Source organism: Oncorhynchus mykiss, chromosome 15 (genome assembly GCF_013265735.2).
Source record: "Oncorhynchus mykiss isolate Arlee chromosome 15, USDA_OmykA_1.1, whole genome shotgun sequence".
Taxonomy (NCBI): Eukaryota; Metazoa; Chordata; class Actinopteri; order Salmoniformes; family Salmonidae; genus Oncorhynchus; species Oncorhynchus mykiss.
Window position 1 is genome coordinate 30,052,369 of NC_048579.1, and position 25,661 is coordinate 30,078,029.

Consider the following 25,661-nt stretch of genomic DNA (forward strand, 5'->3'; position numbering starts at 1 on the left):
ATGCTGCAATAGTTTGTGTCAGGGGGCTAGGGTCAGTACATTATATCTGGAGTATTTCTCCTGTCTTATCCTGTGTCCTGTCTGAATTTAAGTATGCTCCCTCTAATTCACTCTCTCTCCCTCCCCTTCCGGAGGACCTGAGCCCTGGGACCATGCCTCTGGACTACCTGACCTGATGACTCCTTGCTGTCTCAGTCCACCTGGTCATGCTGCTGTTCCAGTTTCAACATTTCTGCCTGCAGCTATGGAACCCTGACCTGTTCACCGGACGTGCTACCTTGTCCCGGACCTGCTGTTTTCGACTCTCTCTACTGAACAATCTGTCTAACTGAATGCTTGGCTATGAAAAGCCAACTGACATTTACTCATGAGGTGCTGACCTGTTGCACCCTCTACAACCACTGTGATTATTATTAATATTTGACCCTGCTGGTTATCTATGAAGGTTTGAACATCTTGGCCATGTACTGTTATAATCTCCACCCGGCACAGCCAGAAGAGAACTGGCCATCCCTCAGAGCCTGGTTCCTCTCTAGGTTTCTTCCTAGGTTCCTGCCTTTCTAGGGAGATGTTCCTAGCCACTGTGCTTCTACATCTACATTGCTTGCTGTTTGGGGGTTTAGGCATGGTTTCTGTATAAGCACTTTGAGACATTGGCTGATGTAAAAAGGGCTTTATAAATACATTTGATTGATTGATGTTAGCATTTTGTGGGTATGATATTTGTGCGACTAACTTCCTTATACACGATTCATTCAAGATTATCCTTATGGTAGCATCCACATTAATTTAGAAGTGTTTAGAAACATATTCAATACATTATTTACAATTCATTTCTACTGGGCACAAAATAACCTGAAACACAACCAAAATATACAGCAAATGCACAAGCTTGATGTAATCATTGCGTACTATGAATATGGGACCAAATACTTAACTTTTTACTACTGTAATACACATAAGTGAATTTGTCCCAATACTTTTGGTCCCCTAAAATACCTTTTTGTACTTAGTCCCCCCATTTTAAGGGAACAAAAGTATTGGGACAAATTCACTTATATGTGTATTAAACTAATAAAAAGTTAAGTATTTAAGTATTTGGATAATTGGAATTGAATTGTCAGTTTACTTAATGTATTGAAAAGAAATTGAAGCCAACCCTGCTAAGTGCCGCCACTCTCTCAACCTTGCAGCATTATCGTGGTGCCTAGACAGGCAGAGTCTCTAGTCCATTAGATCTCAGGGACCACTGGAACAGTGTATACAGAGATAAGCTCTGTAGACAAGGAAACACAGGAGAGGAAATCAATAAGATATATAGCTGATGGATGCACCTAATAACACTAAAGCAAACACAGATGATCATTAACTAGAAAAGCACATTTCCTGAAGAAAATGTGGTGTGCTTGCTAGCTTGTGAAGGATTGATTGGTAGGATAGCCTGAACATGTGAAAGTTGGTGTTTGTTTTGATATTTCAACCTGTGTGTCCTGATTGCAACCCAACTGAGATGGTTTGGGATGAGTTGGACCGCAGAGTGAAGGAAAAGGAGTCAACAAGTGCTTAGCATATGTGGGAACTCCTTCAAGACTGTTGGAAAAGTATTCCAGATGAAGCTGGTTGAGAGAATGCCAAGAGTGTGCAAAGCTGTCATCAAGGCAAAGGGTGGCTACTTTATAAAATATATTTTGATTTGTTTAAAACTTTTTAATTCCTACATGTGTTTTTTCATAGTTTTGTTGTCTTCGCTATTATTTTACAATGTAGAAAATAGTAAAAATAAAGAAAAACGCTTGAATGAGTAGGTGTCCAAACTTTTGACGGGTACTGTATATACACCACGACCTCACACTGTAAAAAATGCTGAGTTAAAAATAACCCAGCGCTCAGTAAATAGTGGACGGAACACACTTTTGGTTATTTTTTTACCAAGCCACTTGAGCCTTGTTCACACTGGCAAATATATATATTTTTTTGCATATCTGATTTGAATCTGTTCTTTTACTTGTAGTCTGAAAAGCCAAAATGCACATGGAATCAGATATGTTAAGCCACATTTCAAACCACCTTTGTGCAGTTGGTGGTTTGAAGTCAGATACATACCTGATTCCTGGCCATACAACTTGTTTCTGAATGGTCAAATCTGATGTATTTGCCTGCAAGTGGTTTTTAGACTGTTATTTGGAATATATTGTGTCTTGCTAGCTACAATACTGACAGTTTGACAAAAACATGTGGTAGCTAACAGGCTTTTTAATTGTTAACAAACAAATTAGTGAATGTGCTAGAAAACTAAACAGCTACCTAGCAAGCTAGTTGACTGCTGTGTCTAGCCAAAAATTACTTGGATCATCTTAAACCTCTGAGGCTTTAAAACTGTTCTTACACTAGGATTTTGAACATCCATAGAATTGTTGTCCCCTTAGCTTGCTACACAACAACTTCTGAGTGAGAGGAAACACGAGCACCACCACCCATCAGCCTACACCACCGTGCACACACCCGTCGTTGCTATGATAACTAGCGTAGCCATGTAAACAAATTACTGTTATCTGAACACACACAAATCTGATTTGGCCACTTCTAACTTTCTGTTTGGATAGTCAGTGTTCCTAAACGGATTTGAAAAACAAAACTTATTTGACAATTAAGGCCTGCAGTGTGAAGAAGGCTTTAGTTTGGCTTTTGAGCTATGATCCACAGGCTCAGAGCAGAAGACTGGAGGTGTGGCTTAGTAGGGGCGAGGCTTTCAGATAGTTATTTTTGGCCACCTGTGAGAATAGATGTCATTCCGTTTCATCTGTTCTGTTAGAGTTAACTTCTTGACGCTACCCATCCTTTAAGCGGGATAATTGTCATCAGCAACCGCTGAATAGCATAGCGCCTCAGTCAAATAATATTACTAAAAATATTCATATTCATGAAATCACAAGTGCAATATTGCGTAACACAGCTTAGCCTTTTGTTAATCCACCTGTCGTCTCAGATTTTGAAATTATGCTTTACAGCGAAAGGAATCCAAGCGTTTGTGTAAGTACACAAAATTAAATTACGTACACTTAGCATCAGGTAGCTCGGTCACGAAAATCAGAAAAGCAATCAAATTAATCGTTTACCTTTGATGATCTTCGGATGTTTTCACTCACGATCCCAGTTACACAACAAATGTTCCTTTTGTTCCATAAAGATTATTTTTATATCCAAAATACCTCCATTTCTTTGGCGCGTTATGTTGAGGAATCCACAGGAAAGAGCGGTCACGACAAACGGAGACGAATGTTACTAAATATATCTTAAAAGCAGGCAGGTCACCCATGATACAAGTCAGTATTCAACATTCATCCATGTCTGAGGATGTTGGGAGATAACATGGAAACCAGCCACTAGGGGCGACAGTAAGCGCTGTAACCTTCAAGTAGGTTTCAGTTTTGCTAGGGCTTTGTGGAAGGGGAGGATGGATGGGCATAAGCATTGACCTCTGGTTAGAAAGGTTGCATGTTCAAATCCAGTGATAAAAAGTTGTTTTTGATATTTTAGTTTGAAACCTATCCCAAACCTTAACACATACCTTAACCATTCAGAGTTAATGCATAACCTTAAGAATTTGGAGTTAATGCCTTAACCCTAACCTTAAAACGTTCTGAGTTCACGCCTAAACTTAACCTTAACTTCTTGGATATAGGGGGAGCTATTTAATTTTTGGATGAAAAACGTTCCCGTTTTAAACAAGATATTTTGTCACGAAAAGATGCTCGACTATGCATATAATTGACAGCTTTGGAAAGAAAACACTCTGACGTTTCCAAAACTGCAAAGATATTGTCTGTGAGTGCCACAGAACTGATGTTACAGGTGAAACCCAGATAAAGATCCAATCAGGAAGTGCCGCATTTTTTGAAACACCCTCTTGCCAATGACTCCTTATATGGCTGTGAAGCAGCTAGGAGTCAGCTTACGTTTTCCACGTTTTCCCCAATGTGTCTGCAGCATTGTGACGTATTTTTAGGCATTTCCATTGGAGAATGGCTGTAAGAGACCAAATAGGGCAAGTGGACGCATGGTGTCTCCCGGAGAAAACGTTGCGTAAAATACTGAGGTAGCCATTTTTCCAATAGTTTCTTATTAGAAACCAACTGCCTCCACGGATATATTATTGAATACATATGTTAAAAGCACTTTGAGGATGGATCCTAAACAACGTTTGCCGTGTTTCTGTCGATATTATGGAGCAAATTTTGAAAAAAGTTTGCCGTTATAGTTGAAGTATTTTCGGTCGATTTCTCAGCCAAGCAGGATGAACAAACGTGACGTTTTTCGCCTCCAAAAATATTATTTTTGGAATAAAGGAACATTTGCTATCTAACTGGGAGTCTCCTGAATGAAAGCATTTGAAGTTCTTCAGAGGTAAATTATTTAATTTGGTTGCTTTTCTTATTTTTCTGAAAATGTTGCCTGCTGCCAGCACAGCATTATGCCATGCTAAACTTACACAAATGCTTGTCTAGCGTTGGCTGTAACGCATATTTAGAAAATCTGAGATGACAGTGTTGTTAACAAAAGGCTAAGCTTGTGTTTCAATATATTTATTTCATTTTCGATTTTCATGAATAGGAAATGTTGCGTTATGGTAATGCGCTTGAGGCTATGATTACGCTCCCGGATACGGGATTGCTCGTCGCTAGAGGTTAAACACCTTGAGACATGAGAATCATCTAATTCTGTCACAAGCGCTTGTTACTAAAAATATGCAAGACGCAAAAACATTGAAGGATAATCTACATTTGCAATGTACAAACATAACATGATGAACAGGAATGGGTGGGTGGACAAAAAACCCTATCTTGAAAGCCATGCACCCAATAGGCCATGCCTCCTGAAAATAACCTATGGATTACGTTAAGAAATACTCAACATGAAAGTTAATAAAACTCCAACTGATGGTTCAATTAATGTTAATCTTTGGGTAATCCAAAGGCATGGCCTAATGGGGGCCAATCTTTCAGATAGTTATTTTTTTACCACCCGTGCGTGTAAATGCAATTCATGTTCATGATGTTAAGTTTGTACACTGACACTTATAATTTTCCTTCAATATTTTTTGCATGTTATGTATTTTAATATAACATGTATAACATTATCATTACAATTTTAAAACAAAGTGTTAACTACCCCAACATTAAGACATGCTTAGTCACTTAAGGATCTTGCACTTGTTATTTAAAGCTACAAAAGGTGTCAGTGCTCAACCTTAAAGGTCATGAACAGTCATTCTGAAAAGTAATTTCTCTCTCATAGCTAACTACCAGGAAGTTTGAAAAGACAGGCTAAGTGGGCATGGATCTTATCTTCCTAAGCTCGCCTTGGTTGACAACTCTTTGAAACGTCTATGTCAAGTCATTTGGATGCGGCGAGCCGTGTCGCAGTAAAATCATCTTAAGCTAATTTGGTGATACACAAAACAACTCAAACATTGATCTTGTATCAGTAACCACGTTTCCATCCACGGTTTTTATACTTGGAGTCACGCGATGACATGGTGTGTGGTCCTCCCACTACGACTCGGGTTGTGAAAGTGTACAGTGATCGTGATGCTCCTTTCCAATACATATTGACGATCTAATTCTGGTGACATGATGATTGACGCTTGACTGCTGTTTGACAAATACAACTATGCTCGCTCATATTCATAATAATCTCATCATGTAGACTAGCCTACCTGCACAGCCTACCAGCACTGTATCTGCGAGCTGTTGGCGAGAGCGAACGTGCCAAGACCAGAGTAGGCAACAGTTTTTGTGACCAAACTATCGTTAGAGTTGAAAATCCGACGGAAACACAATTCTCTTTTTATTCGGTACATGAAAACATAAGCAAAAAAAAAGACATTTTGTGTGCACTGATTTGTATCTGCAACAAGTCAGTTTGGTGGAAACATATCACTGGTGGGAAAATGCGCATATTTTCATTATGCAGATTATAGAATATTTGCATGAAACTCAATTTGATGGCAACCTAGCTAGTAACACCATTTTCTATACATACATCTACCATTTGGCATGTTTCTTGTGACGCAATTCACAGCAGCACTGATGGATGTGTTGAAATGACAACTGAGTTAGAATTTTGAACGACCCCCCCCATGTTCCATGCTGGCTGAAGACCAAACTAGCCAGTAACTAGCTAACACCAGACACAGCTGAAAGGGGAAACATATACTGTAAGTATCTTTGCCATAGATGAATAGTGTAAAGTTTTAATTACATTTGCTGACACCGTACAGTCAAATTTTGGCACCAGTAGAGTAGCTATCTAGTAATATAAACCACACCCCTTCTCCGATGTTGGTTTCCGATGTTGGTTTCTAGGTACTTATTTAAACTAGGTCAAAGAATATTATGTTACCATTGGTGTATTAAACGTCACCCTATCCCCTTAATAATCCCGCCTCCTGAATCCAAGGACCATTAACTTTACGACCAAACTTTATCAACGTACTGTAGAAAGCGACAGTCATTTTCCATATATTAGTCATTATACCTTCATCTGGTTTCATCCAATTTCATGAACAATATGATTTTGACTGTTCATGATAACATATTCACTTAGGATCTCACTTTGTGAAGTCGATAGGACAAAAACATTGATGAATGCAACAAGTACAGTGGGGCAAAAAAGTATTTAGTCAGCCACCAATTGTGCAAGTTCTCCCACTTAAAAAGATGAGAGAGGCCTGTATTTTTCATCATAGGTACACTTCAACAACTTCTCAAAAATGAGAAGAAAAAAAATCCTGAAAATCACATTGTAGGATTTTTTATGAATTTATTTGCAAATGATGGTGGAAAATAAGTATTTGGTCACCTACAAACAAGCAAGATTTCTGGCTTTCACAGACCTGTAACTTATTCTTTAAGAGGCTCCTCTGTCCTCCACGCGTTACCTGTATTAATGGCACCTGCTTGAACTTGTTATCAGTATAAAAGACACCTGTCCACAACCTCAAACAGTCACACTCCAAACTCCACTATGGCCAAGACCAAAGAGCTGTCAAAGGACACCAGAAACAAAATTGTAGACCTGCACCAGGCTGAGAAGACTGAATCTGCAATAGGTAAGCAGCTTGGTTTGAAGAAATCAACTGTGGGAGAAATTATTAGGAAATGGAAGACATACAAGACCACTGATAATCTCCCTCGATCTGGGGTTCCACGCAAGATCTCACCCCGTGGGGTCAAAATGATCACAAGAACGGTGAGCAAAAATCCCAGAACCACACGGGGGGACCTAGTGAATGACCTGCAGACAGCTGGGACCAAAGTAACAAAGCCTACCATCAGCAAGGGCATTGAAGATGAAACGTGGCTGGGTCTTTCAGCATGACAATGATCCCAAACACACCGCCCGGGCAACGAAAGAGTGGCTTCGTAAGAAGCATTTCAAGGTCCTGGAGTGGCCTAGCCAGTCTCCAGATCTCCAACCCCATAGAACATCTTTGGAGAGAATTGAAAGTCCGTGTTGCCCAGCAACAGCCCCAAAACATCACTGCTCTAGAGGAGATCTGCATGGAGGAATGGGCCAAAATAACAGCAACAGGGTGTGAAAACCTTGTGAAGACTTACAGAAAACGTTTGACCTCTGTCATTGCCAACAAAGGGTATATAACAAAGTATTGAGATAAACTTTTGTTATTGACCAAATACTTATTTTTCTACCATAATTTGCAAATACATTTATTAAAAATCCTACAATGTGAATTTCTTGATTTTTTCCCCTCATTTTGTCTGTCATAGTTGAAGTGTACCTATGATGAAAATTACAGGCCTCTCTCATCCTTTTAAGTGGGAGAACTTGCACAATTGGTGGCTGACTAAATACTTTTTTGCCCCACTGTATATAGTGCACTACTTTTGACCAGAAAGCTACGCACTAAATAGTGAATAGAATGCCATTTGGGACATAACCATTTTGCCTATGACTAATTCACAGAGGGCCCAGGGAGGGGACAGGGGAGGGGTTGCCGGGTGTGGGATGCAGGCGACTCGTCTGTCACACGGCTGGGACCCTCAACCTATCACCTATCCCATCCTACCTTGCTCTGACCAGCAACTGATGCAGGGCTGGCAGACCTGGTTTCCCATAAAGCCTTGTTACTTTGTAAGAACAACCCCGGAAATTCCCCTCCCCTTGCGGTCTATGTCTCTTTCCAGACATGTCAAAGCCATATAGGCCCCTCAAACTCAACTCTGGACCTCATGGGTGCAATTAATTGTCTGGTAGAACAGACACCCAGCAGGCTCCGGACCTCTTAGGGTAAGCGTTGACTACCCATGCTATAGGCTATGTGTTCATATGCTATTTCAGGGCTTGTTTCTGTGTACCTCTGTGTACATGGTTTGGTAGGAAAATGGAATGAAAATGTATGACATGGTTCCAGGCTTGTACCATGTGTTGTGCACCTGCTATCCCACAATAAAGATAAGTCACTAAAATAAAAATTCACTAAAATAGACTGGCAGCTGGAAACAGTTCAAAATATCTGGGCTGACCGGAATCGCACTGCACTCTCACTAATGGCAATTGAGAAATAGCATGGAAGCTTATCACAGTATGCTCTTACAAAATATGTTTTTATATTTCAAACAATTTGTTGTAGCCTACAACACAGTACACCTATAACTGTGACAATGACGAACAGTCATGATTGTCATGATTGTCATTTTCAATCAAGTTGGAAAACACACAATTATTACTATTATACTTATTAGCCCATTGTTAATATATTTTTTTCTATTCATGTTGGTTTATGTAAAAGGTCCACATGATATACAAATACGCAGATTTGTCATATCAATATCATATCATATCACAAATCGAGTCCTTTGTTTATGCTCTTCTCATCAAGCATGAGTAAGCAGAAAGACTCTAGCATGGGCGCGAGGCCACCTCCCGGCTGGCACAATCACACGAACGAAGAAACACAACTCATTCATAGGTAGAGAGGAAGAAGAAGAGACATTACTCACAAAAGCGTATCCAGTGGTCACACATACCGAACAAGTTACAGAAATACGGTGAAGTGAAGGAAAAAGGCATCAGATTTAGGGCGTTTCGCTCTCTCTCTAGCCACAGCTTCGTTTGATTTGGTGGCGGTGCTTGCCCTCTCTTCCTCGCGTAGCCTATGATTCGATTTCAGGAGGGACGCGCAGCAGTGAGCAATGCCAACGTTGCGCCCCTCTGCCCTACTCACAGACATGCAGTGGAAAAGAAGCTGTCCCGGCTTGCACTATCAGCACACGGGTGTTGCCAACAAAAAAAAACGTGATTTTTTAAAATGCAGTTTGTCACTAAAGTTATGTAGCCTTACACGACCGTTTGTTACACCCAAACTCTGGCAAGTAGGTAGGCCTACGTTAAAGTACAGTGATATTGGCAGATGGCATATAAGGCTATACTTCACCGTTGACAGTGACAGGTGAATTGAGATGGCTCTTTAACAAATTGAATTTGAAATGTTATCCCTTATTGCATTGCGAGCAGACTGTACCGTCTACCATCCTACATAGTATATTCTCATATCTGCCCCCTAGTGTCAGACATGCTTTACAACAGTATCAGATGAGGAAGTTACAGTATTGGTTATCAGATACAGTGCCTTGCAAAAGTATTCATTACCCTAGGCGTATTTCCTATTTTGTTGCATTACAACCTGTAATTTAAAGGGATTTTTATTTGGATTTCATGTAATGGACATACACAAAAAGTCAAAATTAGTGAAGTGAAATGAAAAATATAACTGAAAACCCCCCGGAAAAGTGGTGTATGCATTTGTATGCACACCCTTTGCTATGAAGCACCTAAATAAGATCTGGTGCAACCAATTACCTTCAGAAGACACACAATTAGTTAAATAAAGTCCACCTGTGTGCAATCAAAGTGTCACATGATCTGTCACATGATCTCAGTATATATATATACTGTATATATAGCATTCCTCATATATATATATATATATATATATATATATATATATATATATATATACACACACACCTGTTCTGAAAGGCCCCAGAGTCTGCAACACCACTAAGCAAGGGGCACCACCAAGCAAGAGGCACCATGAAGACCAAGGAGCTCTCCAAACTGGTCAGGGACAAAGTTGTGGAGAAGTACAGATCAGGGTTGGGTAAAAAAAACATCAGAAACTTTGAACATCCCACGTAGCACCATTAAATCCATTATTAAAAAAAGTAAAAAATATTGCACCACAGTAAACCTGCCAAAAGTGGGCGTCCCACCAAACCTCACGGACCAGGCAAGGAGGGCATTAATCAGAGAGGCAACAAAAAGACCAAGATAACCCTGAAGGAGCTGCAAAGCTCCACAGCGGAGATTGGAGTATCTGTCCATAGGAGCACTTTAACCCGTACACTCCACAGAGCTGGGCTTTACAGAAAAGGACCACTTTAAGCCGTACACTCCACAGAGATGGGCTTTACAGAAGAGTGGCCAGAAAAAAGCCATTGCTTAAAGTGTTTGCCAAAAGGCATGTGGGAGACTCCCGAAACATATGGAAGAAGGTACTCTAGTCAGATGAGACTAAAATTGAGCTTTTTGGCCATCAAGATAAACACTGTGTCTTTCGCAAACCCAACTCCTCTCATCACCCGAGAACCCCATCCCCACAGTGAAGCATGGTGGTGGCAGAATCATGCTGTGGGGATGTTTTTCATCGGCAGGGACTGGAAAACTGGTCAGAATTGAAGGATGGCGCTAAATACAGGGAAATTCTTGAGGGAAACCTGTTTCATTCTTCCAGAGATTTGAGACTGGCATGGAGGTTCACCTTCCAGCAGGACAATGGTTCTAAGCATACTGCTAAAGCAAGACTCAAGTGGTTTATGGGGAAACATTTAAATGTCTTGGAATGGCCTAGTCAAAGTCCAGCCTTCAACCCAATTGAGAATCTGTGGGAACCCATCCGACTTGAAGGAGCTGGAGCAGTTATGCCTTGAAAAATGGGTAAAAATCCCAGGGCTAGATGTGCCAAGCTAATCGAGACATACCCCAATCGACTTGCAGCTCTAATTGCTGCAAAAGGTATTGTCTTTGGGGGGGGGGGGTATAGTTATGCATGCTCAAATGTTCAGTTTTTTTTGTCTCATTTCTTGTTATGCATCCTCAAAGTGGTAGGCATGTTGTGTAAATCAAATGATACAACCCCCCCCCCCCCCCCCAAATCAATTTTAATTCCAGGCTGTAAGGCAACAACATAGGAAAAATGCCAAGGGGGGTTGAATACTTCGCAAGCCACTGTATAATGTAGCCTGACGACTCACACTAAGTGGTGGAAAAAGTACCTAATTGTCATACTTGAGTAAAAGTAAAGATACCTTAATAAAAATGACTCAAGTAAATTTAAAGTCACCCAGTAAAATACTACATGAGTAAAAGTCTAAAAGTCTTTGGTATTAAATATACTTAAGTATTAAATGTAATTGCTAAAATATATTTAAATATCAAAAGTAAAAGTATAAATTATTTCACATTCCTTGTATTAAGCAAACCAGAAGGCACGACTAATTATTTTAATTGTTTTTACGGCTTGCCAGGGGCAAACTCCAACACTTTACAAATGAAGCATTTGTGTTTAGTGAGTCCACCGGATCAGAGGCAGTAGGGATGACCAGGGATGTTCTCTTGAAAGTGTGAACTGGCCATTTTCCTGTCCTGCTAAGCATTCAAAGTGTAACGAGTACTTTTGGGTGTCAGGGAAAATGTATGGAGTAAAAAGCACATCATTTTCATCAGGAATGTAGTGGAGTAAAAGCTAAATAAATAGTAACGTACATACTGAAAAAACTACTTAAGTACTGTAGTACTTTAAAGTATTTTTACTTAAGTACTTTACATCACTGCTCACACTAAATTCTTCTGCTGCTCTGTCGTTCACTACATCATTTGTGGTGATGAGGGGCACAAGGGGCATTGTACAAAACAAAGCCATCAGCTATTGGATCGTCTCTAACCAAATCAGGGCATCAAAGCCAATGACACAATTTCAAACTGCCGCTTTGACCACATGTGTTCTGGAACTGGCCCAACCCATCGGTTTCTGGAACAATCAGACAGCCCCAAATGTGTTGTGAAGGGTCGGGGAGGTACTCAGATCCCATACTCATTGTGGAGAACAAATAAAGTCTGTGGGCGTGGCGTAGCGTTTGGCCGGAGCAAGGAGTGGTAGCCAGGAATGATATACAGGTAGCCAGGCAAGATATACAGTACCAGTCAAAAGTTTGGACACACCTACTCATTTAAGGGTTTTTCTTTATTTTTTTACTATTTTCTACATTGTAGGATAATAGTGAACACATCAAAACTAAAAAATTACACATGGAATCAGGTAGTGATCAAAAATGTGTTAAACAAATACATTTTAGATTCTTCAAAGTAGTCACCCTTTGCCTTGATGACAGCTCTGCACATATTTGGCATTCTCTCAACCAGCTTTATGTCACCTGGAATGCATTTGAATTAACAGTTGTGCCTTGTTAAAAGTTAATTTGTGGACTTTCTTTCCTTCTTAATGCGTTTGAGACAATCAGTTGTGTTGTTGTGACAAGGTAGGGTTGGTATTCAGAAGATAGCCCTATTTGATTAAAAAAAACAAGTCCATATTATGGCAAGAACAGCACAAATAAGCAAAGAGAAACGACAGTTCATCATTACTTTAAGACATGAAGGTCAGTCAATCAGGAAAATTTTAAGAACTTCTTGAAGTGCAGTCACGGAAGCCACCGTAGCGCTATAATGAAACTGGCTCTCATGAGGACGACCACAGGAAAGGAAGACCCAGAGTTACCGCTGCTGCAGAGGATAAATTCATTAGAGTTAACAGCCACAGATTGAGACACATCTCAACATCAACTGTTCACAGGAGACTGCGTGAATCAGGCTTTCATGGTTGAATTGCTGCAAGGAAACCACTATTCAAGGACACCAATAAGAAGAAGAGACTTGCCTGGGCCAAGAAACACAAGCAATGAACATTAGACTGGTGGAAATCTGTCCTTTTGGTTTGATTGAGTCCAAATTTGAGATTTTTGGTTCCAACCGCCATGTCTTTGTGAGATGCAGAGTAGGTGAACAAGTGATCTCCACATGTGTGGTTCCCACCGTGAAGCATGGAGGAGGAGGTCTGATGGTGTGGGGATGCTTTGCTGGTGACACTGTCTGTAATTTATTTAGAATTCAAGGCACACTTAACCAGCATGGCTACCGCAGCATTCTGTAGCGATACGCCATCCCATCTGGTTTGCGCTTAGTGGGACTATCATTTGTTTTTCAACAGTACAATGACCCAACACACCTCCAGACTGTGTAAGGGCTATTTGACCAAGAAGGAGAGTGATGGAGTGCTGCATCAGATGACCTGGTCTTCACAATCACCTGACCTCAACCCAATTGAGATGGTTTGGGATGAGTTGGACCGTAAAGTGAAGGAAAAGCAGCCAACAAGTGCTCAACATATGTGGGAACTCCTTTATAGACTGCTGAAAAAGCATTCCTCATGAAGCTGGTTGAGAGAATACCAAGAGTGTGCAAAGCTGTCATCAAGGCAAAGGCCGGCTACTTTGAAGAATCTAAAATATCCAATATATTTGGATTTTTTTTCTTTTTTGGTTACTACATGATTCCATATGTGTTATTTCATATTCTACAATGTAGAAATTAGTAAAGATAAAGAAAAACCCTTTAACGAGTAGGTGTGTCCAAACCTTTGACTGGTACTGTAATCATCAACATTCACAGAATAAACACCAATGCAAACTTGTCAAAGCGTTTATTCTGTTTTCAAAATACGCATTTTTGAAATCTGTATTAATTCAAAAGAATTTAGAGCCAAGAAATCTCTATAGGATTTTTTTGACCAAGTAACTAACAAATGATTTTGGATTATTGAGGGAACTTTACTGTAACATATTTGACTTTCCAAAGCTTTGACCCTCACATTCAAATATCTGAGCGAGCAGATGGCCAATCCACAGTAACCGACAGCAACACCGTGAAGCCGAGAGATGTGTCTTTGAACGTCATAACAGACGCTCCCTACATTAGGCCTTCCATGTATCAATATCACAAGGAGTTTTGAATGAGCTTCACTGATGCACTCTCAATGTGGCCTTCATACCTCCTGTTGCCTTCCTCTAGCTCTGATAGAGGTAGTTGTACTGCAAGGCAGTAGGAGATGAGGCAATGTGCCATTCTCAGTGTCCTTAATCACACCATTCTGGTCAAAAGTAGTGTGCTACGTAGGGAAAAGGCTGCCAGGGACACAACCATAGAGATGTTGGAATTCACAGCATGTTCCCCATAAACAGAGTCAGTGGACTGCCAAAATCGCTATGCTACACCAAGCCCCTAGGGGCAGTGTTGACCAGCCTTGACCTCAAATACCAACTCTTACACAGATTTACACAGACTCACATAACATTGACTCTAAAAGTATATTTTGAAGCTTTACAGGCCTAACTCCATGTTCATGCAGCAGATCTGATTAAAAGTTTATTTTTCTAAACCCTTTTTGCAACAAAATATCATAGTTATCAGGAGTCCAAACAAACAGAGAATGTCATGTTAGAACATCAACAGTGCCCACATGCACGGCACACTGGCACATGCACCGCCTAAAGTGACGTAGCAGTACACAAATGTCTGTGTTACTTTTAGAACTACCTGCTGAAAATATACAAAATCTATGTAACATCTACAGTGCCTTCGGAAAGTACTCAGACCCCTTGACTTTTCCCACATTGTTACATTACAGCCTAATTCTAAAATGGAATTTTAAAAAATAGCCGATAATGACAAAGCAAAACAGGTTTCTAGAAATTATAGCAAATTTATTACAAATAAAAAACAAATACATTATTTATTTGGGTATTAAGACCCTTTGCTATGAGACTCAAAATTGAGCCAGGTGCATCCTGATGTTTCTACAACTTCAACTCAGTAAAAGGCACATGACAGCCCACTTGGAGTCTGCCAAAAGGCACCTAAAGGACTCAGACCATGAGAATCAAGATTCTCTGGTCTGATGAAATCAAGATTGAACGCTTTGCCCTGAATGCCAAGTGTCACGTCTGGAGGAAACCTGGCACCATGCCTTCGGTGAAGCATGGTGGTGGCAGAATCATGCTGTTGGGATATTTTTCAGCGGCAGGGATTGGTAGACTAGTCAGGATCGAGAGAAAGATGAACAGAGCAAAGTACAGAGGGATCCTTGATGAAAACCTGCTCCAGAGCGCTCAGGACCTCAGACTGGAGTAAAAGTTTACCTTCCAATAGGACAACGACCCTAAGCACACAGCCAAGACAACACAGGAATGGCTTCGGGACAAGTTTCTGAATGTCCTTGAGTGGCCCAGCCAGAGACCGGACTTGAACCTGTTTGAACATCTCTGGAGAGACCTGAAAATAGCTGTGCAGCAACGCTCCCCATCCAACCTGACAGAGCTTGAGAAGATCTGCTGAGAAGAATGGGAGATCTCCCCAAATACAGGTGTGCCATGCTTGTAGCGTCATACCCAAGAAGACTCAAGGCTGTAATCTCTGTAAGGTGCTTCAACAAAGTGCTGAGTAAAGGGTCTGAATACTTATGTAAATGTGATATTTCTAAAAACCTGTTTTTGCTTTGTCATTATGGGGTATTGTGTGTAGATTGATTGAATCCATGTTAGAATGAGGCTGTAACGTAACAAAATGTGGAAAAAGCCAAAGGGTCTGAAGACTTTCCAAATGCACCGTATTTAAAGCTTATGGACAGAGTGCAAATTACGGGGGGGGGCAGAGGGGACTCAACCCCCCCAGAATGAGAGATGAGGCCCCCAAAATGCAACAGAAATCTAACTTGGTGAAATCTAACTAAATAATGCTAATTTAACCATTCTCCTATTTGTTTAAAATGCCATTTGTACTGCTACAGTGGAAAATACTACAATTAACTAAAAGCTTATTCCAAATTAAACTAACCCTTTTAGGTGTCCTGTCTTTTCTTTCTACAAAAAAAAAATATTTTTTTACAGCAAGACACCAACTAATTCAGGCTACAAAAGTGTAGACCTAACGGCAATCGTCGTATGTAATTGTACTTTTTGATGTTTTGTAACAGATGTCTCTTTCATTAAATGGCGGGAGGGCAGTGCACTGTATGGATGCTGGAATTGTTTCGGAGTGGACCAACATGTGCAGGTATTGAATTTAATTTATTTTGCGCAACAGACACATATACAGCAAATGTGGACCCAGAGTATATCACTTGAAAGTATTCATCAAAACGCTCGTTTCCAAAGTGGTCCTCGATGGTAAAAACAATAACACAAGACATAAATACATTCATTTATATTGACGTCCTAAAAAGTGGCACTATTCACTGCACTTCACCCTAACCTTAAATCAACCATATTAATTTCACATTAAAACAATCTATTATTATTATTATTATTATTATTGCACAACATACCGATCCTTCAAATAAATACACCGGACCAGCAGTAGGGGGCACAAGGGTCAGTGGAGTGGTTTCCCTTACTTAGACAACCTTGTCCCAATGAAAAACTTTGCCTGCTTTTTAAAGCTATTTTTGCTTTTTATTTGCTCGATCTCCAAGGGAAGGCTATTCCATAGACGAATGCCTGTATGGAAAAACGTGCTCCTCGCAGTACTGTTTACTCTTGGGATTTTACAAGACAGCTCTGTTATTGTGACTGTGTTGGTTATAGACCATATCAATGCGTTTTTTCATGTAACCTGGGGCACGATCATTTAAGATGTCAAACACGTGATTAAGTTTAAGTTGGTCCACTCTGGACTCCAAAGGCAACAAGCCCACCTCCCGGAACTCCTGTACCCCTATGTGAGTCCTTGGGGGGACATTCAGCATATACCTGATAACATTATTTTGCATGACCTGCAATCTCTTTTTCAGCTTTTTTGATAGCCCGCTATACCAAGCAGAGCAGGCATAATCAAAATGACACTGAATCAAGGTTCAGACAAGCAGTTTCAAGAAGGTAGCTTCCTTCTTGAAGTGATTTGTTTGACAATCAGATGAAAACATCATGACGGATTGTGTTCATGCCACATTAAAAGGTAATGCACTTTTTACCGTTAAATGACTTGTCTTTACTATTAGGCCCATAAAGAATGCGTACCCACATAGGAAGTCCCGTGAAAAAACTAAGACTCACGAATGTCAAGGTGTAATTCGCATTCCGCTTATAAACATTGTCCGGTTATGTAATGTGACAAAGTAGCTCTCTGATGCAAGAACAGGCAGTCACCATTTTAGTACAGCAAAGGGCTATTGACTAATTCAAGGCCACAGGAATCCCATGGTAGTTCAATATAAAATCAGGAAGCAGACGCTCTCATTGAAACAGGGTAGGAGAAAAATATGTGTCCCAAATGGCACCCTATTCCCTATATAGTGCCCTACTTTTAACCAGGGCCCTGGATACACGGTGGCAGATTTCCCTAGCTTTAGATCTGCATGCAGAAGTGGCTTTAATTGAAGGTCACCTCACAGTGAAGGAATAGCTGATTTTACGCCTCTCATTACTGCAAAGTAGGAAAGCTATTTTTTTCTGTCAGATGTAGAGGAAGGAGATGAAGGAATGAGGAGAGGTGATGAGCAGCCTTCTATCTACCAACCAGATTAAACAGAAGAACAAGGCTGTGGTTCAAATGGCACCCTATTCCCAACATAGTGCACCACTGATTTGGGCTCTGGGAGGCAGCCAGGATAAGTGAAGACAGATGTAGGATGTAAGTGGTGTAAGATTTGACTGGAGGCGGACCAGTGTAGAAGGAGACTGGGGGTTTAAGGCGGTTTAAATCCTCACATTACCAGATTGGTATGGATTTTTCCCTGCAGATTTAAGAGAAGAATCACCACAGCTTTATTAAACCAATCCCAAGGAGCTGATGCCATGACCAACATTCCTATCCCAGGCGAGACCTGTGTCCCAAATGGCACCCTATTTGCTATATCGCACAAACAATTTTACCAGCACTCCATTGGCCCTGGTGAAAAGCAATTGCTCTACATAAGGAAACAGACTGGGGTTTGGGACGCAGGGAACTGTACCTGATATTACTGAGGGAAAAGTGAAGTGGGAGAGAGCATCAATTAAACACTACATTTTTTAACAGAATAGATCAAAAGATCCACTCTTATTTTGAATTCCTTTCTTCTGTTTTGAGGGTCAAAATGAGCATACATAGTCATACGGATTGCAGTGTGGCAGGTGGGTTTGACGACAGATTAGCATCTGCGTCTTGTGGTCAGAAAGGGACTTTTTTCTGTGTGCTTTGAACCAAAATGCCCCTTCTGGTACTGCGCAACTTCTTTCTCCTCTTTCCATCCCTTCACAGACGACATGCAACATTCACCACCGTGCCAAACTTTTCCCACTCGCCCTGTCCGCGTCCCAAATGGCGCCCTATTCCCTTCAGAGGGCCTTCTTTTTGACCCTGCCCTGGTCAAAAGTAGTGCACCATAAAAGGGAATAGGGCGCCATGTGGCACACATCCTCTGTATGCCTCCCGGCAGGTAACCTGTGAAATGTCGATGCTTTGTGCTCCACCTGTCCGTGAGTCGGTGGGTTTTGTGTTCGTAAGTGTGTTTGTGTGTTTCAGAGGGTATTTTTTTGATTGCACATCTGTTTCTCTTGCTTCTTTTAGGATGGCTTCTCTCTGGAACACTCTCAGAGGAGAAAGAGGGTGGGAAGAAGAATGCATATTCCATCATGTCCGTACGATGACGAGGTATTTTGTGTGAGCCAATGTTTTTATTAAATTTTTTTGTGAGTCATCCGTTGATGGATGCACAAATTGTCCGTCTTTTTATGCAACTTGTGTGATTTGATGGAGAGAAAGAAAAGAAAAATGTATGAATGCACATACTATTTCCTCCTTTTTCATGAGTCTCTGTGTGGCCGAGCCTTAGTCTGCAGGTGTGGGTTATTATCATCATGGCACAGTCAAAACTTGACTGACTGCTCAGTGGTGTTGTATGAACTGATATTTACTGCAAAAAGCATATTTGGGTGCTTTCCCCCTTCTATAACCTTCCAAAAATAACATTACTGTCTTCTCGCAGCACTCAGGATGAGTGAGATAGATAGATAGATAGATAGATAGATAGATAGATAGATATAGAGAGTGAGCAATAAATACTATTTTGTCCCGACATGAGCCTCTGTGTGCTTCTGTCTAAAAGACTGAGTGACTGAGAAAGACTGTCCTACTACCTAATCCTGTAATTCAACAGAATGACATTGAGAGCAAAGCCAACCTGAGCCCAGTGAGTGATACAGAGCTAAACACTTCTGCGTCCCAAAATGGCACTCTAATCCCTGTATAGTGCACTACTTTTGACCGGGGCCCACAGGGAATCCTATAGAGCGCTGCTCAAAAGTAGTGAACTATCTAGAGAACAGGGTGCCTTTTGGGACACGCCTGGTGTCTGCTGGGGTGACACTGCGGCACGTCTCGTTCAGAGAGACCCACTACCTTTGGTTGTCAGCATGAATCTACCTAACTAGTACTTACTGTGAGATGTATCATCCCACATGGCACCCTATTTCCTTTATAGTGCACTACTTTCAGAGGGCCCCGTAGGTCTCTGGAGTAGTGCACGGTGTATAGGGAATAGGGTGGCATTTGCGACACATCCAGAGAAAGTAGCAACCCTTGCCATGATAGACTGGTTACCATCTCCCCGAAGTGGATTAACCCGGTTGGAGCAGTGGTTAGTTAGCGAGTTTGCCTACAGTCTGGTGTTTGAACCCCACAAGCGGGGTTGGCTATCGCCGTTCACTACAATACTGCACATTATTGTTCCCATCTATTATGTATTCTACTGCCTGAAGGACAAATTCTGACAGCAGCACTGTCACATGCCAGGTTCTTTCTGAACACCATTTAGCATTCATGTCATTCAGTGGGGGGTTTAGTCTGCTACATATATGTGTCTTATCTCTGAACCTGCAGGGGCTGCACGCAGGCTGCTTCACACCATGGCACCCTCTGCAACCTGTGTGTTTGTATGTGTGTGTGTGTGTGTGTGTGTGTGTGTGTGTGTGTGTGTGTGTGTGTGCACACGTGCGTGCCCTGCCCACCTGCCTGTGTGCATGCGTCTGTGAAGGCAGAGTGAGAAAGGAGGGAAAAAGAAGTAGACAATTATTTAACGTGAGCAAGGACTTAGGAGGGGAGAAGTGAGGATGTGATGAATTACAAAGTGCCAGCGCCATGACAGTAATCTGGGCCAATCCCCTACTGCGCCTGGATTTTTAGTGCTTAATAATGTTATGACTGACACCACACCCTCTACCTCTCGCCTCTCTTTCTCTCAGTCTCCCCCGCTCTCTCTTCTTCCTTTCTTCTCTCTATGGGGACGTGTTCAACTTAGATCGACCCAGAATCCCCTGCAGTGAATTAAGGCCAGGGGTCTATCAGACTGAGACACACAGCCAGTCAAATCAAAGTTTATCATCACAGAACCAATCAAACACCCAATCAAAGCACCGAGTACTGCTACAACCAAAGGCTCTCGACGATAACAAACTACACCGCTTTTTAACGAAGCGCTCCAGGCTCACCATATAGTTCCAGTTGTCACATGATCACATGAACACATGACTCAATCTGGGTCGCCTAAATTGATGTGAATTAAAGGGCCAACAGCTGTTGCTGCTTCCGCCAGTCATCCCTCAGCCCCCAGCTACCGACGACATGCTGTCTGTCTGTTTGTCTGGGGCAGGAGGGTGTTGCCTTTACATCCTTAGCAAATGAATATTGATCGACTTCCAGGCAGCTCCTATGATGCAGGGCAGAGGTGTGTGTCTGTCTTTCTGTGTGCATGTGTGGGGGGTGTTGGTGGATGCTTGTGTGTGGGTGTGGAGCAAAGTTATTATGGAAAAACTGAAACTAAAAATAATCATGACATTTTTTTATTAACAAACTAAAACTATACGGAAACTATTATATTCGACTCCAAAACTAACTCAAATACAATGAAACCCTCAATGTATTATGTTCAGTTTTCAAGCTATTGGGGTTGTCAAGCTGCTGTTGTTTTTTTCAAGCTGTTGTTTTTTTCAAGCTGTTGAATCTGGCAGGTAAATGCAGCTTGGAGATGGCGATGTTTCAGATTCTGCCTAGCTTGTTCATCGCTATCACTAGCTATCAGGGGGAAAGAATCATCTGGGCAGCTATCTTAATTCTTCTTACGTACTACTAAAGTTAAAAAGCATTGCATTTGTGTAGACATGGGTGAGAGATTCCTTCCACCATATATTTGTTTTAACCAGTCTTGATGTTATTCTTTTTTAAATCACACTGAGATTGACTTAAACCTAAGCTAACCTATGACCCGGCCCATCAACTTATGTATTACTGCCCTACAGTTGCAAGAAGTGACATCCCCAAAAACACACAAAACTATACAACCCCAATGGCCCCTAGCCTCCCACACATGCTTTCTGTCCCTAACACTAACACTAAAACTGAAACTAAATAATGTGTGTGTGTGTCTGCATGACAAAACATGATCAAATACCACCTGTACTTGATCATGTTTTATCTGTCTCCTGCTCCCAGACCAGACCAGACCAGACGTCTGGCCCACCAGCAAGTAGAGTTCATGCCAATAGCACTTGATGTGATGAATGATGTCCCTCTCGCCTCCTCTTCCTCTGTGACTAGAGCTCTGTGTTCCGAATGGCACCTTATTCCCTTAATAGTGCACTACTCAAAAGTAGTGCATGGCCCAAGTATTGCACTATGCAGGGAATAGGGTGCCATTTGGGATGCAGGCTACATGCAGGGAATAGGGTGCCATTTGGGATGTGACCTACTAGAGTCCGGGAGGGGCTGCCCTCTATCACAAATCTCTCCTCGCAGAGATCAATATTACCCAAACAAGAAACGCAAACATCAAATTCCTCCTCCAGCCTTCACTGCCTTATAATTGTGTGTTTATTTTAAATAAACATGTGGCGAATCTCCGGATGACCTTACCTCCTACTCTTCCCACTGACTTAGTAAAATATATTGTTATCCTCCGCTGCCTTGGGAGGGAAAAGGGAATCAACGGAGCAGAATTTTAAATGGCACTAAATGAATGTTTGCGCTGAATCACGAGGAGTGCCTTTAACTTGACTGAACAGGTTTTGCCATCCTTACAATCTGCGCTAAATGGTTTTAATTAGCTGACTGTAACCTCGTTGGCTGGGTGGAAGAAAGAACTGCCTTTTAATCGGGATAATTAAAGAAAGAGAGATGAATGCACTCAGGCTCTGAGTGCCTACAATTTTCTTTACCTTTATTTAACTAGGCAAGTCAGTTAAGAACAAATTCTTATTTTCAATGACGGCCTAGGAACAGTGGGTTAACTGCCTGTTCAGGGGCAGAACAACAGATTTGTACCTTGTCAGCTCGGGGATATGAACTTGCAACCTTCCAGTTACTAGACCAACGCTCTAACCACTAGGCTGCCCTGCCACCCCAATGCAAGATGGTGAATTTTTATGGAGGAAAAAATAGACAAAGTAAACTCGGAACGCCAACACCACTCAACATCAATACTGCATGCAGCCCATGCACTAATGTTCTAGTTCAATGCTTTACTGGACGAGAGGCAGAGCGCTAAAATAAGGGCCCCATACAGACTTCGATCTGCAGGAACAATCTCTTAAAGGTAGGCCCAGTAGAGATACAGACACAGTTCTGCACAGAGGGGATCTAATATTTATAAGGTGATGTTCTGAGGCTTTGGGGTGTGTGTGTGTGTGTGTGTGTGTCTGTGTCTGTGTGTGTGTGTGTGTGTGTGTGTGTGTGTGTGTGTGTGTGTGTGTGTGTGTGTGTGTCTGTGTGTGTGTGTGTGCCCTTTGCAATCTCAACTCCTCTGCCCACTGCTGAGATGTCTACAGTATGAAAGACGACCTGTGCTGTATGGACTAAGCTGTCAGTGTATTTACACATGCAACGCTAATCCAATTAATGTCCCTTTACATTAGCAGTGCAATAGTACATGCATAATGCATTATATACATATAATACACGAGCAATTGTATTAGTATCAAATTCTACAATTATGTACTCTCTTTTTGCTCATCTTCATCAAGAGATCCAATCATTCCGGACCGCACTGTACATTGTACACATTTCATATGCAAATTTGGACAAATACTGTACGTATGCATGGTTTCAATACTACATGTGTTGTACCTAGAGTCTGGGTTGAACTGCTAGGTAGCTAAAGTTTTGTTGTATCGCTATGGCACATAATGTGTTTGTGTGTGTGTACAGTGTGAGTGAGTGTGTGAGTGCGTGTGACTGACCTGTGCTGCTCTGGATGGTCCTAACGGTGGTGGTCGTCCGGGAGGGTGGGATAGCCCTCATGTTGCCCCCCACCATGCTCTCCTCATCTTGGGAGCAAGAACCCTTCTCGATTGCACGGACGTAGCTGTGGCTTCGCATACGGAAGCAGCCCGACATGGGGAGGTCCAGGGCATCCACCGCCTGGGATTCCATCTCACTGAAGACGGACTCGCACACTGCTTCGATCTGCCCGTTTACCTCCAACTCGCTCACCTGCAGGGGGGCAACAGACCCGCACATACAGGAAATGGGGAAACACAGGTTAGAGAAACTTACGCCAGCACGAAGCCCCACATCTCCCCAGGGAGAAGCCTTGTACACAAGGGTTGAAAGTATATTCAGGGATTTTGAGGAATCCAAAAGACACAAAGAAATGTACAAAACAATCGGACAAAGTACTTAGTGCAGAGGGGAGGAAAGTTGTGGGGTGAAAGTTCACGGGCCATCCAAGTGCAGTGCTGTAGGGGTGTGTCGGCAAAACACATAGGAAGGGTGTATGTGTCTCTCCATGTCTACAGGAGGGAAAACTCACAACTTGTCTAAACAAGTGTCACAACACTGGAGAACTAAACTAAGGGAAAGTGTGTGTAGTGGTTGTATTGTCTTCACACTCCACACAAACCAAAAGTGTCCAAGGTGGACTTTTATTCTTCTAGCCTACTAGATTTGCATGGAAGGAGAAAAGAGGGAGCATGGGAGATGTAGGGTACCTGGGTGACATTTGCATGGAAGGAGAAAAGAGGGAGCATGGGAGATGTAGGGTACCTGGGTGAATTGTGACCGGGGGCTAAGCAGGATATGAAGGAGAGGAGGGAGGAAGACTTGACTGGGTGCTTGAGACCACATGTTGGATTGGGGGCAGGTGATTGGCGGGAGAGGGCTGCAGTATTGTACATGGAATCAACGTATACTTTTTGTTTTACAGCACGCGCACACACGCACACGCACGCACGCACGCACGCACACACACACACACACACACATACACACACACGCACGCACACACACACAGACGCACACACACACACACACACACACACAGACACACGCACGCACGCACGCACACAGACACACACACACACACACACACACACACACAGACACACACACACACACACACACACACACACACACACACACGAGCCTGAGTGCTTTCCCGTTGTCTTCCTGTATGCTGCAGTCTGGTTGGGCTTTTTGTAGATGTCACTGTGGCTGACAGTCCGCTGCTGCCTGCCTCACACTAAAGACCTATGTGTGTGTGTGTGTGTGTGTTGACATTTTTTGTGTGTGGACATAGTAAACAAACCAAATTTAGACCAACTGGGGACATTTTGTCGGTCCCCACAAGGAAAAAGTATATTTCTAAGGGGTTTAGGGTTAAGGTTAGAATGTGTTAAAAATATGTTTCTTAACACTTATTTAACTAGGCAAATCAGTTAAGAACAAATTATTATTTACAATGACGGCCTTAGAACAGTGGATTAACTGCCTTGTTCAGGGGCAGAACGACAGATTTGTACTTTGTCAGCTCTGGGATTCAATCTAGCAACCTTTCGGTTACTGGCCCAACACCTTAACCACTAGGCTACCTGCCACCCAACTAGGCTACCTGCCTAACTTTAGGAGTTAGGTAAGGTTTATGGTTAAGGTTAGGTTTTGGGGTTAAGGTTAGGGTGAGGGTTAAGGTTAGGGTTTGAGTTAGGGTAATCAATTGTGTGTTCCCACAAGGTTAGTTAAACAATACTATGTGTGTTAAAAAAAAATGCACATTTCGGGTAAATTTTGCTGCCGAATAACTGACCCTCATTAACGGTCAACAAATGTTTAAAAAAAAAATTGAAACAATAAAATGATGCGACCAACAGAAAATACTATCAGAGCTCTATATATAAGGACGAGATGCTTATGTTTCCGCACTAACAATTGGAGTCGTCCCAAGGCGGGAAGGCAGGCGACAAGCTTAGGCCCAAAATAAGCGCAGTGAAACTTCTCGCTTCGCCCTCTTCCCCTCTGATACTATGCATGCATACAAGGACTGTACATTTTTCATTAAGAGCTTCATTGAAACATGCAACAATAGCCAGCCTAACATTGTACAGTCAAAAGGCCATAGTCTATTATTGAACATGCAACTCCTGTAATGAAGCAGCTAACAAAACGTCATTTTCAAACATTTGCCAAAATGCAATTCGCGGAAAACTGTTCGACACTGCGCACCT

General features: G+C 41.9%; 1 protein-coding gene across 3 annotated transcripts in view; it reads right to left on the minus strand.

Annotated features, from left to right (window-relative positions):
• The window catches only part of dlgap1b (discs, large (Drosophila) homolog-associated protein 1b), a 273,501-nt gene that overhangs the window by 72,066 nt on the left and 175,774 nt on the right, over positions 1-25,661 (minus strand). For all 3 annotated transcript variants that reach the window (XM_021563015.2, XM_036944281.1, XM_021563016.2), the window contains exon 6: positions 23,403-23,655. In XM_021563015.2, the coding sequence (XP_021418690.2) occupies positions 23,403-23,655 (253 nt within the window). The remainder of the gene's footprint in view (positions 1-23,402; positions 23,656-25,661) is intronic.